This window comes from Scaptodrosophila lebanonensis, unplaced genomic scaffold (assembly GCF_003285725.1).
Source record: "Scaptodrosophila lebanonensis strain 11010-0011.00,11010-0021.00 unplaced genomic scaffold, SlebRS2 tig00000118-arrow-arrow-pilon, whole genome shotgun sequence".
Taxonomy (NCBI): domain Eukaryota; kingdom Metazoa; phylum Arthropoda; class Insecta; order Diptera; family Drosophilidae; genus Scaptodrosophila; species Scaptodrosophila lebanonensis.
This window is the reverse complement of record NW_022060578.1, coordinates 1,016,974-1,030,094: the sequence shown is the minus strand read 5'-3', so window position 1 is coordinate 1,030,094 and position 13,121 is coordinate 1,016,974. Positions and strand designations below refer to the sequence as shown.

Below are 13,121 nucleotides of genomic sequence, written 5' to 3'. Positions count from 1 at the left end.
TTACATGTATCGGAGTGAGCTATTGGTTAATTGTGCCATTCACAGATACCGAAACACTTTTTTCTGGAAGTTTGCCGAAGGAAACCTTTAAACTAGTAAAGGGCACATGGTGGTTCTTTGTACTCCTAGGGCTTTTTCCGTTATGTTTGGGTAAGTGGCGCCAGCCAGACGCACAAGCAAAAGACCGATCGCAAGCGAACTTACGAAAACTAAATACATGCAGTTGTCGCCAGCGAGACGCACAAGCAGATTGATGCAAAAACAAAATACATGTAGTGCGTGTCGTTGCTCGATCTTCAGTAGGATTCTGGGCACTAAAGCAAACTAAATTAGCAAGTTTGATGGCTTTACCTTTTTATTTAAATAAATACTAACATCACAGAGGTATAGATATTTTTAAATCTCAGCGATTTGTGAAAGCAAATGCGCGCTGTCAAATGACGACAAATCGAAGCAGAAATTTATCGTGCTATCGGTGCATATATGTACATATGTACATGTATTGCAGTGCTGCAAAGCGCTCGTATTTAGTCCAATGGCAACAACTTAAAATCTACTAAAATAATACAAAGTAATACTCGTGTTCCCATTAAAAAATCTCCCTTGATTTCCACACCTGCCACAAATGGATGCGGATGGCAAGTCCACTGACGATTCGGCAGGCAGTGATTCGGTGGACATGGCAATGACCACGGCAGATGCGAATCTTCAGAAACAGATCGTGGTGTCAAGTGTGGGTGAAAGTACTTCAGTGGCGGGAAGCAACAGCAGTAGTGAAGCTACTACAACGATAGCATGTAATATAGCCTTTGAAACAAAGGTAACACAAATTTCGCAGGACCTCAAGGAAACTACGCTTGCCGAAACCGTAGTCGAGATGGCTGCAGAGACAGAAGATGCCAAAGATTCTAAAGGCAGTGGTGATGCCACAGACAGCCCGATTAATTCCACACCCGAGGGACAGAACTGTGATCGACGTGTGAAAAAGGTGCGTTTCCACCAGGACGTTAAAGAGAACGATGGCGGCAATCGAGTAAAAAAGAAACGACGCCCTGCTACAAAAGTGCACTGTGATGGCATGGACCTGGATGTGGATGAGTACGATGACGAAGAGGAGGAAGAAGAAACGGAGGAGGAGTTTGATTTGGCTAAAACGATTGCGGAAGCAGAGGACTACTTAAAGCAGCATCCTTTGACGTTTGTCCGACGAGCCCAACAAAACGGTAAATATTAAATAAGCTGCCCAAGATATATTTTGCACACAATGTACGCACATTCTAGATGCAGCTGAAGAAGTGTCCGACGACAACGATGAGGATTTTTACAAAAGAATCCATCCAGAAAACGGTATCGAACGTATACTAGGGAAAGAGACAAAGGCGGGAAAGGCAAGTAATGACACATATTTTTGTTCTTGTTTATTTATCGCTTTTGGTCTTCAGGTAGAGTTTTTGTTACGTTACGAAAACCAGGGTGGTCTCTTTTGGGAATCGGAAGATTATATACGGCGGAAGTGTCCCTCCCTGCTTAGAGCCTACGAAAAGAATCGGGAGCGAAGGCAACAACGTCTGGTGAGTATCTGTGTATAATCGACTCCATTCGGTCTATGTCTAATGTCTCTGATTGTCCATCTAGATGAACCACGTCGCTAAACGCCAGAGTCTTCGTCAACGGTACACGGACTTCTAGGAAGGGTTGGATAGCATGCATTTAGCTTTTAAATATCCATTTGTATAATTTTTGTAAAATGGAGTAAAAGATTTACTTTTGTTGAGCAAACCTGAGTCGACCCTTAAATTGGTTTTGGAAATACCGTCGCACAAAAGTTGCAAACCGGGTCTTGAATATCATCACTATTTCCCCAAAAGCTATATTTATTCATACATATGTATATGTTTTGTCTATTTCGCAAGAAAATACTCAACGCTAAAGGAAATTTTAAATACAATTCACTGTATGTTTATTTCGTTTCTTTATTAACAATTGTTTTGTACATTTTTGTTTGAAAGTTTGTAGTTTGCAAATGTGTATGTGCGTAGTAAACAACTAAATCTGTAAACTATTTAATTGTAGTTTAATTTTAGAGACTGTTTTAATATGTATACAAAGGCGATTTTCAATTAACTGTTCTTGTATACTTTTACTACTTTATTTATTTAAATATGGCCCCGCTATTCCACATGTGCTCTTTTCATTTACTTTGTTAATGATAATATTGTTTTGCTGTTGTAAAACAAGCCTGTTTAGGTGTAATACATAAGTTTTAAAATTATTTAATTAAATATTTATATAGCATGTATAAAGTACCATATTCATTTAATGATGTTGCATTTACAATAGTTTATCATATCAATAATCACAGTTCCCATTCAAAAACAAAATTTGTCGATTAGCAAGAGTTAATTTTGAATTTTTGATGTGTATTCTATAAATGATTTTTTGAAACTCATTGGAATTTTGGCTGGTGCTTAACGCCTACATATCCATGTAGGTCTGTATGTATGCAAATATATTTATTTATTTATATGTATGTATGTACAAACTATGTGCAAGACATGCCGAACATGCGGACATGCGTCAGCAATTCTTTATGCTCGTAGGCAAAATATGTTTGCAATACATTTAGTTATGCACTATTAGGCTCGGGTGAGATGTTTTGTGCAAGCTTCTCAATGTATAATATCTCTTCGTGTATCGTATATGTTGTTTAGTTTTAGTAAATCATATGCTGCACCCTCTTTATATCATAAGTTAAAACAAATGTACATCTAAGCTAAAACAAAATTATAATCTAGGACAAATTTCTAAGTGCAGGAACATGGTCGGTTTCGTGTTCCATATATATATATATAGAAATATATATATATATATACGTGTGTGTGTGTGTTTCTGTGAGTGTGTGGTATTAGTAACAATAAAACGTGGGTGCCTTAAATTAAATACCTACCCAAAAAAGAAAACAACAACATAATAACGGTTTGCAATTAGGTAGAAAACTCATACATACGAAATCAAAAAACAACTAAGTAATTAATAAATAAAGAAATCAGAACAGAAGTAAGCAGATTTGTTGCCAAACCTTTGCACTGTTAGAGTTAAATAAAATTGTCTACACAATTGGCAGAATTATATGTCTCTTGATTCTTCAGACTGGTCAAATGAGTCTTTTGTGCAAAGGGCTGGCAACAATTCTCGAATGTCTGATGTGGGTTTAACAATAATATACACTTGTATAAATGTATTTGTGTTTGTCGGCTTAATATACAGCGAAGCATACGCCTATTTTCTGCATATTACTTTGCCCGTCTTAGCATTAACCAGAATCATTTTGTCGGGCATCTCCTGATCCTCGGCCGGTTGGGGCGGAGCTGTGCTTGAGGATTGAGGAGTACCGCGTAGGATACGGCGGCGCAGGCGATCACTGATGTTCTCGCTCCGCTGGTTTGTTGCGCCATCATCAGGAGGCTTCACACTTAAAGTCCCTTCATTTTTGTAGAGAATAATCTTAGTGCTGGCTTTCTTTTCTTGCGCATGCTCTGCAGCCTTCTCCAATTCGTGGAGTCGCTGCACATTCGCATTGACGACGTTGTCCTGATTGTTGTTATGCTCCTCCTCCTGCTTGCCCTGCGTCGCCATATCCTCGTCTTCTTGCTCCGGCTCCCGCTCCACGCTGATCTCCAGGTTGTCGTAGCACGTGAAGAACTCCACGGACTTGAGCTTCTCGCTGGCGTTGAAGTGGACGGCCGTGTGAGCCTCGATGTGCGCCATGTCCACATCGCTGTAGTCGCAATGGGCGCATTTGTGGGCATCTGCTGGCGGTTGCGAGACATATGCATGCTTTTGCATGTGCTGCCGCAGTGCTTCATGCTCGTCCGTTTCGTATGGACAGTGTAAGCAGCGCTCTGGTGCCGGCGCCGATTGGGGCATGTCCATGGAGCCCACTTCGCTGCTGGCGTCTGCAGCCAGGTCGCTGGTGGCGACAGAGGCGCTTGTCGAGGGTGTGGAGGTGCTATTGAGCTCATCCTCGTCGCACTGGGGCTTGGACAGAGCTTGATCGCGAGACAGTTGAGCAACACCACCACCACCACCACCGGACTCTAGCTGCTTTTTGAGAAGGGAGTTGTTGCTATCGTAGCTGCCACCAGCCGCTGCTGTTGCTGGAGTCGATGAGGAGCTGACGTTCACATTCTGCTTCAGCAGCTGCGCGCTCAGCTCGTTGTCCACCACCCAAATAGTCTCAGGTAGCTCCTTGTTGCTGGTGTCGTTGATCTGAAGGAGCTTTGGCGCCGGATACTCGGCGTCTTCCTTGCAGTTCTTGTACAGTTGCTGGCACTTCTCCTGGTAATGCGACATATGGACGGCTCTGTGAAGCTGCAGCATAGTCTCAGCACTGGCGTGATACTCGCAGAAGGCACAAACGTAGACCTCCTCGGCGTCTAGCTCACTCGGGCTATGGGCCTGCAGGTGCTGGGATAATGCCTGTCTGGTGTCACTTTTCTCGTTGTGCTTCTGGGCGAAGCGAGCTGGGCATTTGGGGCAGTAGCTGATGAGTTTGTATTGATATTCCGGTGGCAGTTCGTCGCTAGGCTTTTGCGCGTCTAAGTTCAGGTGGCTCAAATCCATAGCCAAAGGAATGCCGACCACATCCTACAAGATGACAAAAACAACATTTGCCATTTAGTATTAAGTGAACTTGTTGGTGCTCATAATCGAGAATACAAGTAGGAACGAGCTAGACAGGAATTAAGCCAAATTAGAAAAGGAGGCGGGGGCTTACCTTTTGGGCCTGAGTTGCGGCTGCGGCCAGTTGCAGTGCCATACTAAAGTCCAGTCCCATAGACTCTGTGGCTACCAGTTGTTGTTGTTGTTGCTGCTGCTGCTGATGTTGCTGATGCACGCTCCGCATGTGGCTGCTCAGGTGTTGCTTCTTGGCGCAAACAAAGCTGCAGAGCCTGCACTCATACTGGGTGGGTTTATGAAGTGAGACGTGATAGTTCATCTGGGACTTGCTCTCCGAAATGTAGGGGCACACCGGACACTTCTGCTGCTTGCTCTTCGTGTTGCTGTTGTTGTTATTGTTGCTGTTGGCATTAGTTGCATGTTGTTGCTGGTCCAGTAGCAGCGTCAGGTTGCTGCCCGTTGATGACGACAAGCGCGTGATTTCGATCTGATCGTTCTGCTGAAGCTGCAGCATCTCCTCTGGACTGAGGCTGGAGGTGCCATTGGCCACAGCGTTGACCGCCTTACAAGCAGCTGCCCAGTACACAGCGGCCGCTTGCAGATCCTGCTGCGTGTTCGCCGCGTTTACAACGGCGGCCGCGCTGGCCGATAGGGGCGAGTGCAGGAGTTGTTCGAGCTGCTTGCTGCTCATCAGGAGGGCTGTATTGTTTTTGGTGTTGCTGGAGCCGAGAGATACTTTCGTATTATTGTTGTTGTTGCTGCTGCTGCTATTGGTGTTGTTGTTGTTGTTGGTGCTGTGGGACTCGTTTGTCGCCCCGGCGCCAAGAGGTCGATAAACTGGCGCGGCGTTGCTGGCATTTGAGTTGCGCTCAAGGGTCTCGATCCGAATATCCCCGGAATGCTTTAAGCGACAGTGCCGCTATAGGTATAGAAATAAAGAGGAAATTAAAGTTAGTAACTATCAGAAATAACGGACTAGTTATTCGTATGTGAGTGTGGATGTGTTTGGGGGACGCACAAAATAAGGTAGCTTGGCTTAAGTTGTGCCATGATTGCAACCCAATCCCAATGGCATTCGATGTTAGGTGGCGTATGGAGAGAGTTTAATGGGTTTTGGATTATTTCCGAGCAGGCAAAACTTTCACCATGATTTCTTATACTTATACTAGTGGTAAGACATACAAAGCAAACCCAGACACCACACAATTAATATTTAAACAGTAATTTAATATCGGTATGAGAATAAAGAAAGTACAAACTTTGTTTTGCATATTTACCAGCGCAGCTTAGGACTACAGACAGATGAGTGTGTGGTTGTGGTTGTGAGTGTGTGTGTGTGTGTTGGCTGTGTTCTTTTATCTCGGCACTTCTGGCCTACAAGTGCGCACAAGATACAACGGATATTCGAGACTATAGCGAGAGGCGGATTAAAGCGTTGGGAACTCTTTGGGGCAGAGAAAGATGGCTACTAAGAAAGGCTGCGCCCAATTGCGTTTACGGTCTGACATGATTTGTCCAAGCGTCCGGTGTATGTTAGATTCCCAGATAGTTCTAAAGCTCTGATTAAACTGCAACGATTAACCTCCTTGCTACATTCCCTAGCAAAGGTTGAGGTAGCGTCTCGGTAGCCCTGACTCGCATTTTCATTGCACACACTCAGAGAAAAAATAGGAACGTAAATTCCACTGGTACAAGGGAAATGAATATTTATATTTAAGTTTTCATATTCTCAACGCTTAGAAGTGTTGAGTGACGCAAAATCGGAAACGATTTTTTCTCTGAGTATAGTCGCGAATGCTCATCGAAGTGGTTGCAAGTTGGGAGGGGGACAAAACACAAAACTAATATATGCATTTTATCAAATACCTGAATGACATGTTTCCAATTCGACACCTGATGGCAGTGGCCACAACGATATGGCGACGGATCGCGTCGATCGCCATCGTTCACCGTTAACAAACTTGTACTACTTGGACTATGGCTATGGAAGCGCGATGCCTGCGAGGCATGCATAAACGAGGGCGGCGGCGAGTGCGGCGAGGCAGACGCGTTCGATGCTGATGAGGATGCCGAGGCCGAAGACGAAGACAACAATAGCGACGACGATGACGCCGACGATGGCGAGGATGACGACGACGATGTCAACATAGATGTGTTCTTAGTAATGGCCCCGACCGCGACACTTGGTGTTGTACTATTACAGTTGGGATTAGTATGCGAGGAGGTTACAACATTGCCCGTAAAGCAACCATCACCAGCGTCAATGAGAAGACCAACGCCATTGGCAGCACCTTGGGGCTGGCTCTGGCGTTGGCTGTGAGTGTCGGAGTGGGATGAGTGGTTATCATTACCCGGATTATGTAGCAAAGAACTTGCACTAGTTAGGTTTGGAAAAGAAGTAGGAATAGAAGTGGTAGTTACTGGAATAGGCGACATATTGGTGGTGTTGGTGGGTATTGTGTTCGAATTGGTAATTGCGACGGACGCGACGGTGCTTGGCGGCGGCAGCTTGTGGTCTGCATTGTATCCGGAACCCATAACCGAGTTATTATTAGCATTAAAATTAGTTTGGACACTGGTGGCTGATGTTGTGGCTGTGGCTGTTGATGATGTAGCACCCGCACCGTAGTTGCTGTTGTTGTGACTGTGTTTAGTGCCAGAAGCACGTGGTGAGGTCAGCAGATCTTGCAGCGACATCGTCGCAAAGGACGACGAAGATGCTGCTGCTGATGTGGTACTGGGCGACGTCAGACTGTCGGCACTTGCCTCGTTTTGACTCGCTTTCTGCTCACCGTGCTCTAAAATGGAGGCGGCACTGGCTTTTGGTGGGGCTGTGGAGGCACTGGTCGCATGGCTGGTACACTTGTTGCCGGCTAGAGCGAGCGCCAGGCCACTGAGAGCGCTGGCGTTGGGTGTAGGTGAATGCTGGGCCTCCTGAATGGCGCGTTGCAGCAGACCAGCGGATATTATGGAATGTTGGTTGTTGTTGCTGATAGCGGCGGTGCCAGGCCCGACGGGCACAGAGCCGCTAGCCGTAGGCGAGGGTTGGGATAGGCACATTGCTGCGAATACTTTGTTCATGTAGAGTTGTGGATTTGAATTAACCGAGACCTGCAGCGGTGACTTAGACGAGCTGTTCATGGTGGCGGTGACAATGGGCTGGTTGGGATCCTGGTAGTGAATCTTCACGTGTGCCAGTACAGCGTCACGGTTGTTGTGTCTGCGAGAGGTTTGGAAAAAATAATGTTGGACATATGAATAAATAATAGCAACAGCTAAGTACTCTTCACGTTGCTGTACAACAATGGCTATGGAACTCGAACTGTATTAGTAGGTTCTATTTATTCTTTCATTGGAAAGCGTTTTGTACTTTTTTGATGCAGCGATGCACCTCCAAAACACACGACAACATTCTGAATGTGCAATTTTGTTTCAATACTTTTATAAAATGTAACAGCTTCATGATATCGCGATCTAGTCTTGACATATTAACCGGTCGAATAAAGGCCTCACGATAGCTACATTGCTGTAGGAGTAAGGCGTGAGCGTGATAAATAGTTCACACGTACCTGAAGTTGCATTTACGGCATCTGTAGAAGGTCTTCTTTTCATTGCCCTCCTGATGGACCTCAGTAATGAGATCGTCGGTTGGCTTGCAGGACGATGAGCTAGCTGTCCGCTTCACCGGAGAAATGGTCACTGAAGGTGTGATCATTGCATGGGCATGGCCTTGGTCCTGCTGCTCCTTTTGTTGTTGATGTTGCTGGTGTTGTTGCTGGGCCATGGCTGCGTTCATCATGGTGGCCAGGAGTGGTATGCGAATGAGATTATCTGCCAAGTGGGGATCATCCAGAGCGTTTACTTTGCTCGTGGAGACCGCCTCCAAGGTGATGTCCTGATTGCTAGGCACCTTGTTATAGTCCTTCAAGAAGGCTAGAGATGCGACCTGGTTCGGTGTCATCTCACCCGACTTCATAAGCTTTGGATCGCCATCTTCTTCGGTGACTTTCATCAGTGTGATGTACTTATTGTACTTGGTGTAGTTGCGTCTTCCGGTCTCGTCGTTCATCAGTACCTTGGCCGACTTATGCGAGGGATCACGAATGGTTTTTAGGCGTATGTGCTTGGTGATGTCCCAGCGCCAGTTGGAGCGATAGGAACAGAGCGAGCACTCGAAGGGCTTCTTGTTGAGATGACCCACGATGTGAACGTGAAAGCGTGAAGCGGTGGAAGCCCAGAAGGAGCAGTGCGGGCATTTGTACACCTTCTTCAGTGACGAGTTGGCAGCTTCTTCCTCAGCCGTCATCTTTTTGGTTACCTGCCGTGTGTGAAAGAGTCAAATTTCATTTTGACGCGCTAAGTGTGTGCTCTGTGCAGTGCGTGATCATAGACGGGAAATGAGATGGGTGAATGCGATTCAGTTAACTTACCTCGCCGTAGCCCGGTGCTGTTTCCACGCCGTAGTAGCTGTTTTCTTCATTAGGACCTGCTAACTGATTGGCACTGCCAGAAGTGCCAACTATGGACTTGTTCGACCCGGCACTGGTTTTGTCCGCACTATTATGAACTGCAGCAGTAATCTCTTTTGCCGCCTTGTTCCAAATGCAGACACGTTGCTGTTGCACTTCAGCCTGCTGACGCAGCAATTTGGGATCCGTGCGCTCCCCACTCTCGCCCGAATTGGAATCGTACATCTCGTTGGCGCAGCGAATCGCCTCTGCACATTGAGAAAGGTGGTGCAGGAGGTCCGTGGAGGACTTGCAGCGGTGTCGACAGTGTTGGCAACGCGTGGATCCCGATACGCTTAGGTTCAATGCCGAGTGTGACTGCCGATCCTCATCGTCCTCGTCTATTTCAAGACGCCCATCGGCATCGTCCTCGTGTTCCTCATCATTTAGATCATCATTGATGACTACAGATGCATTGCAGGATTTTCCGTGTATAATGGACTCGGATAGGCACTTAGCCACATGGCCGCATGGGCACATGAGATTCTCGTGCTGTGCACCGCTGGTCTTCAGCTTTTCGAAGAAGCTTCCGCTGGATTTCTTTGCAAGCAGACTGCGCGAATGACTGGATGTGTGAGAAGTAATAGTCGTAGTTGGGGATAGCTGTGGTACGTCCGACTTGTCAAGCATCTCGGTTATTTGCTTATCATTGAAAAACATTGATGCTATTTCCGTAAGAGAGCTGCGCGATGCGTTTGTATCTCTAGAGAGATTAAGCACGCTGTAGAGAAAAGGAGGAAAAGTTAAAATATGGAGATATGAAGAAGGTGAAGAAGGCGGTCTCAAACTTACTCTTTGGAGCCCTTTGTGATGGGTATGAGATTGGGAACCGGTCGCTTAGCCCGCGGTGTGCTCGTACCCACACTAGAGGTGTCCGACGAGCCTCCTTTCTGTGACAGATCCGTGGGCTCTTCCTCGTCGAATTTTCCACGCTTGCCGTAGTGCTCGGCACTGAGCCCCACATCATCATATTCCTCATCCAGGTTGTTGTTGTTGTACTGATCTTCCAGCTCAGCCGAATCACTGAGAAAGTCATCGCATAGATCAGTGCCGCCTACCTTGTTGCGGCGCCGTGACAAGGATATGCCTGCTGCATTACCAACAGGCGGCACATGGTGATTCATTTCGTGTACTGTCAGGGACTGCTTGATGTCTGCCGTGAAGTCACAGGCAGCACATTTAAAGGGCCCCGCACCACCGTGGTTCTTCATGTGACGGTCAAGGTTCCACTTGTAGGGCGTGCGGAAGTCGCAGGTCACACATTTGATCATCGGCATGGAGTGGTACTTGACGTGCTTGCTAAACCGCGCCTTGATGTGCGTTACGTAGCTGCACTTGTCGCAGCGGAAAAACTTGGTCTTGTGGTGCACCTCCAGCTCATGATCCACGAGCTGAGCACGGTACATGGTCGTGAAGTCGCACACGCTGCACTTCAGCAGGCGATTCAGTGGTTCTTCGTAGTTAGCACCGGCATGGGCTGATACGGGCTGTGGCGTGTCGGAAGCGGAAGGTGGAGTGGCCGAGCCGCTCGGCGACGGTGTAGCGAGCTCCACGGTTGGATGTGTCAGGTAGCTGTTTGCAACCACATCGCTGTTGCTGTTGTTGTGGCTATTGTTCTCTGCTGATGGCGATTGCTGCGCATCACGCTCATAAGTCTCACGTGCCTCAAACTCACGCAAAGCTTGCAGCTGTAGCTGCTGCTCGTAGCTGCTCACGAAGAGACTGGCACTGGTGGCCAATTGCTGTTGCTGCTCCTCGCGCTGGCGCTGATTAAATGCCTCGATGTCGCGATGCAGCTTCTGTTCCTGAAGCTGCAGTTCCCGCTTCACTTGCTCCAGTGTGGGCACGGACAGGCCGCTGGCAGTAACCTGGCCGCTCATTACACCAACGCTCTCCTCAAGGCGTCGCTTGCGTGCCTCTCGGCTCATGCCACGCTTGCCACGTGCCTGCCCGTGCCCGCTGGGTATGCCGTCGGTGCATCCGTGCACCATTTTCATGTGTCGCACAAGCTTCTGGAAGTGGCGGGAGGCGTACAGGCACAGCTTGCATTTGTTGATGACTATTTTCTCGCCATGCACGTCTCGTAGGTGGGTCAGATGGTAGCGTGGGTTCTGGGTGAAGTAGGCGCAATGGTTGCAGCTGTAGTTGCGCTTGATCTTACACTGCGGCAGACCCTCCTCCTTGGCGTCCATAGCTAGACGTTGTTGTTGTTGTTGTTGTTGCTGCTGCTGCTGCTGTTGCTGCTGCTGTTGCTGCTGCACGGTGTTTACAACGGCCACGGCGGCGGCTGCCTGCTGCTGCTGCTGTTGTTGCAGCAGCTGTTGAATGCGAAAGCGCTCCAGTTGTTGCTCCAGCACGCTGCTCGCGGCTGTTGCAAGCCCTGTGGCCGGTGGCGATGCTTTGTTGCTAGCACTGTTGTTGCTGCTGCCACTGTTGTTGTTGTTGCTGCTGCTGCTGTGGTTGGATTGGTCCATGTACAGTTGGTTGCCGCTAACTACACTACGCACGATCAGAGTGTCGCCGGAGCGTTGCACCATCGAGGGTAGGTCCATGGCAGCAACAATGGCTGAGCCAAGTTAAGGGGTTACTGCAAGAGAAGAACAACAAGTTCAGGTTAATTAAGGAAAATTAACTCATTGATTGTCACAGGGGTGTGTAGTGGATAACGAACAAGGACGGGACTTTATTATTAATACTAGCGTACTTTATTATATATATTATAATTAATATGTTACGCAATATTGGGGTCTAAGCCATGTAGGTATTTAAATAACAACGACATGCTAATTGTACGAATGTGCAGTGCTTTAAGGCCCTCTTGAAGAGCTAAGTAATACCACACAATGTTTTCAAACTTTGTAAGCACACCAAATGAATGTATTTACAAATTTACATTTAAGGCGCTAAACCATGAACCTTAAAGTAGAGTTAAATATCAGTAAGTACTTCGAGTATTTTTGAATATTAAAATTAGTTCAATTTTTGAATTTAGCAATTGAAGCGGTGTTTTCATTTTGCTCCCCTGCAGTAGGCATGCCTTTAAAATAGTTTATAGTAATAAAATAATCAATAAAAATCTCTTAACGAGACTAATTTGTGTGAAAGGTGTAATTCGATATCTATTTAATTTTGAATGTTCACAATGCCTTAAACGGAAGAAATGCACACCTCAGCGAAATTTCTTTTGAATAATGCTCTTTGTTTCGCAATGGTTTTTTTATTGAAAATCTGGAAGCATTCGCCTTAGAGTTTTAAAGAGTTGCTGCTTTAAGTACAAGCTTTTAAAAATCTGTTATTAAAATGGTTCAAGTATTCAGCGAAGAAAATCAAGCATCTTACTGCAAGAAGGCTCTACTCCATCCGCTGCTAAGTAATGAAGTAATCATTTGAAAAATTTGTTACGCGCCTGCAGATGTCCTTGCGTATAGCTGCGTGAAAATGTATTCGTGTTAATGTATGGGTGTGTGCATTAGGCCTAGGCTCTCAGCTAAAGACATAGCTATGATAACGGCCATAAAAAATAGAATCAATAACTGTCGGGATAAAAAGGGAGCACACTTGATATACGATGCATTGCGTTGGTTTGAGCAGAAGGACATTAAAATGAATTGCTTCTCCGCCTTATAGTCGGCAGAGAGCAAAGACAGTTCCGAGGAATCATTAAGGTGGAGCAAAAAACACAAATAGGCCGGAAAATGCAAATAAATTTCAAAGGAAGCGAAAGTTGGCGCCTGCAAAGCAAGATGCGAAGGCGGATACAATTTTGAAAGTTTCCATGTGATACATGAACATATCTTAGTCCTAATTGGACTTCCTAGCCGAATCCCTCGCTCGCACCGACATAAATAACGACAACGAGAGTTCGATGAGCGGGGACTGAGGTCAATACCAAGTAGCTGAGGCGTACCCATCCCCCCCATCACAATTTATATA

The 13,121-nt window shown here is 46.4% G+C and overlaps 2 protein-coding genes across 7 annotated transcripts in view; one reads left to right on the top strand and one right to left on the bottom strand.

Moving 5' to 3' along the window:
• The first annotated feature begins 536 nt into the window (after positions 1–536).
• Positions 537–1,779, top strand: LOC115628571. 2 transcript variants are annotated; one of them, XM_030524739.1, is made up of 4 exons: positions 537–1,223; positions 1,288–1,388; positions 1,443–1,571; positions 1,636–1,779. In XM_030524739.1, exons 1-4 carry the CDS (start codon positions 626–628, stop codon positions 1,687–1,689), a joined length of 882 nt encoding a protein of 293 aa, XP_030380599.1. In that variant the 5' UTR covers positions 537–625; the 3' UTR covers positions 1,690–1,779. The 2 variants fall into 2 exon arrangements, with proteins under 2 accessions (XP_030380599.1, XP_030380598.1); XM_030524738.1 differs by having other exon boundaries at positions 1,282–1,388.
• Positions 1,780–1,932: 153 nt separating this feature from the next.
• The window catches only part of LOC115628569, a 41,792-nt gene continuing 30,603 nt past the window's right edge, over positions 1,933–13,121 (bottom strand). The window contains exons 3-8 of one of the 5 annotated variants that reach the window (XM_030524733.1): positions 9,981–11,775; positions 9,111–9,909; positions 8,250–8,998; positions 6,547–7,900; positions 4,778–5,599; positions 1,933–4,647 (exon numbers count right to left, since the gene is read on the bottom strand). In XM_030524733.1, coding sequence (XP_030380593.1) covers positions 3,280–4,647; positions 4,778–5,599; positions 6,547–7,900; positions 8,250–8,998; positions 9,111–9,909; positions 9,981–11,740 — 6,852 coding nt within the window. In that variant the 5' untranslated portion in view covers positions 11,741–11,775 and the 3' untranslated portion in view covers positions 1,933–3,279. Of the gene's footprint in view, positions 4,648–4,777; positions 5,600–6,546; positions 7,901–8,249; positions 8,999–9,110; positions 9,910–9,980; positions 11,776–13,121 lie in introns of those variants that run through there. The other 4 variants (XM_030524734.1, XM_030524735.1, XM_030524736.1 and 1 more) reach the window with 4 other exon arrangements.

Excerpts from the sequence above, each read along its gene's own strand:
- LOC115628571 (XM_030524738.1), top strand. The coding sequence starts at position 626 with ATGGATGCGGATGGCAAGTCCACTGACGATTCGGCAGGCAGTGATTCG. Across the intron at positions 1,224-1,281 it reads CCGACGAGCCCAACAAAACG|ATGCAGCTGAAGAAGTGTCC; the intron begins GTAAATATTAAA and ends CGCACATTCTAG. Across the intron at positions 1,389-1,442 it reads AAGAGACAAAGGCGGGAAAG|GTAGAGTTTTTGTTACGTTA; the intron begins GCAAGTAATGAC and ends TTTGGTCTTCAG.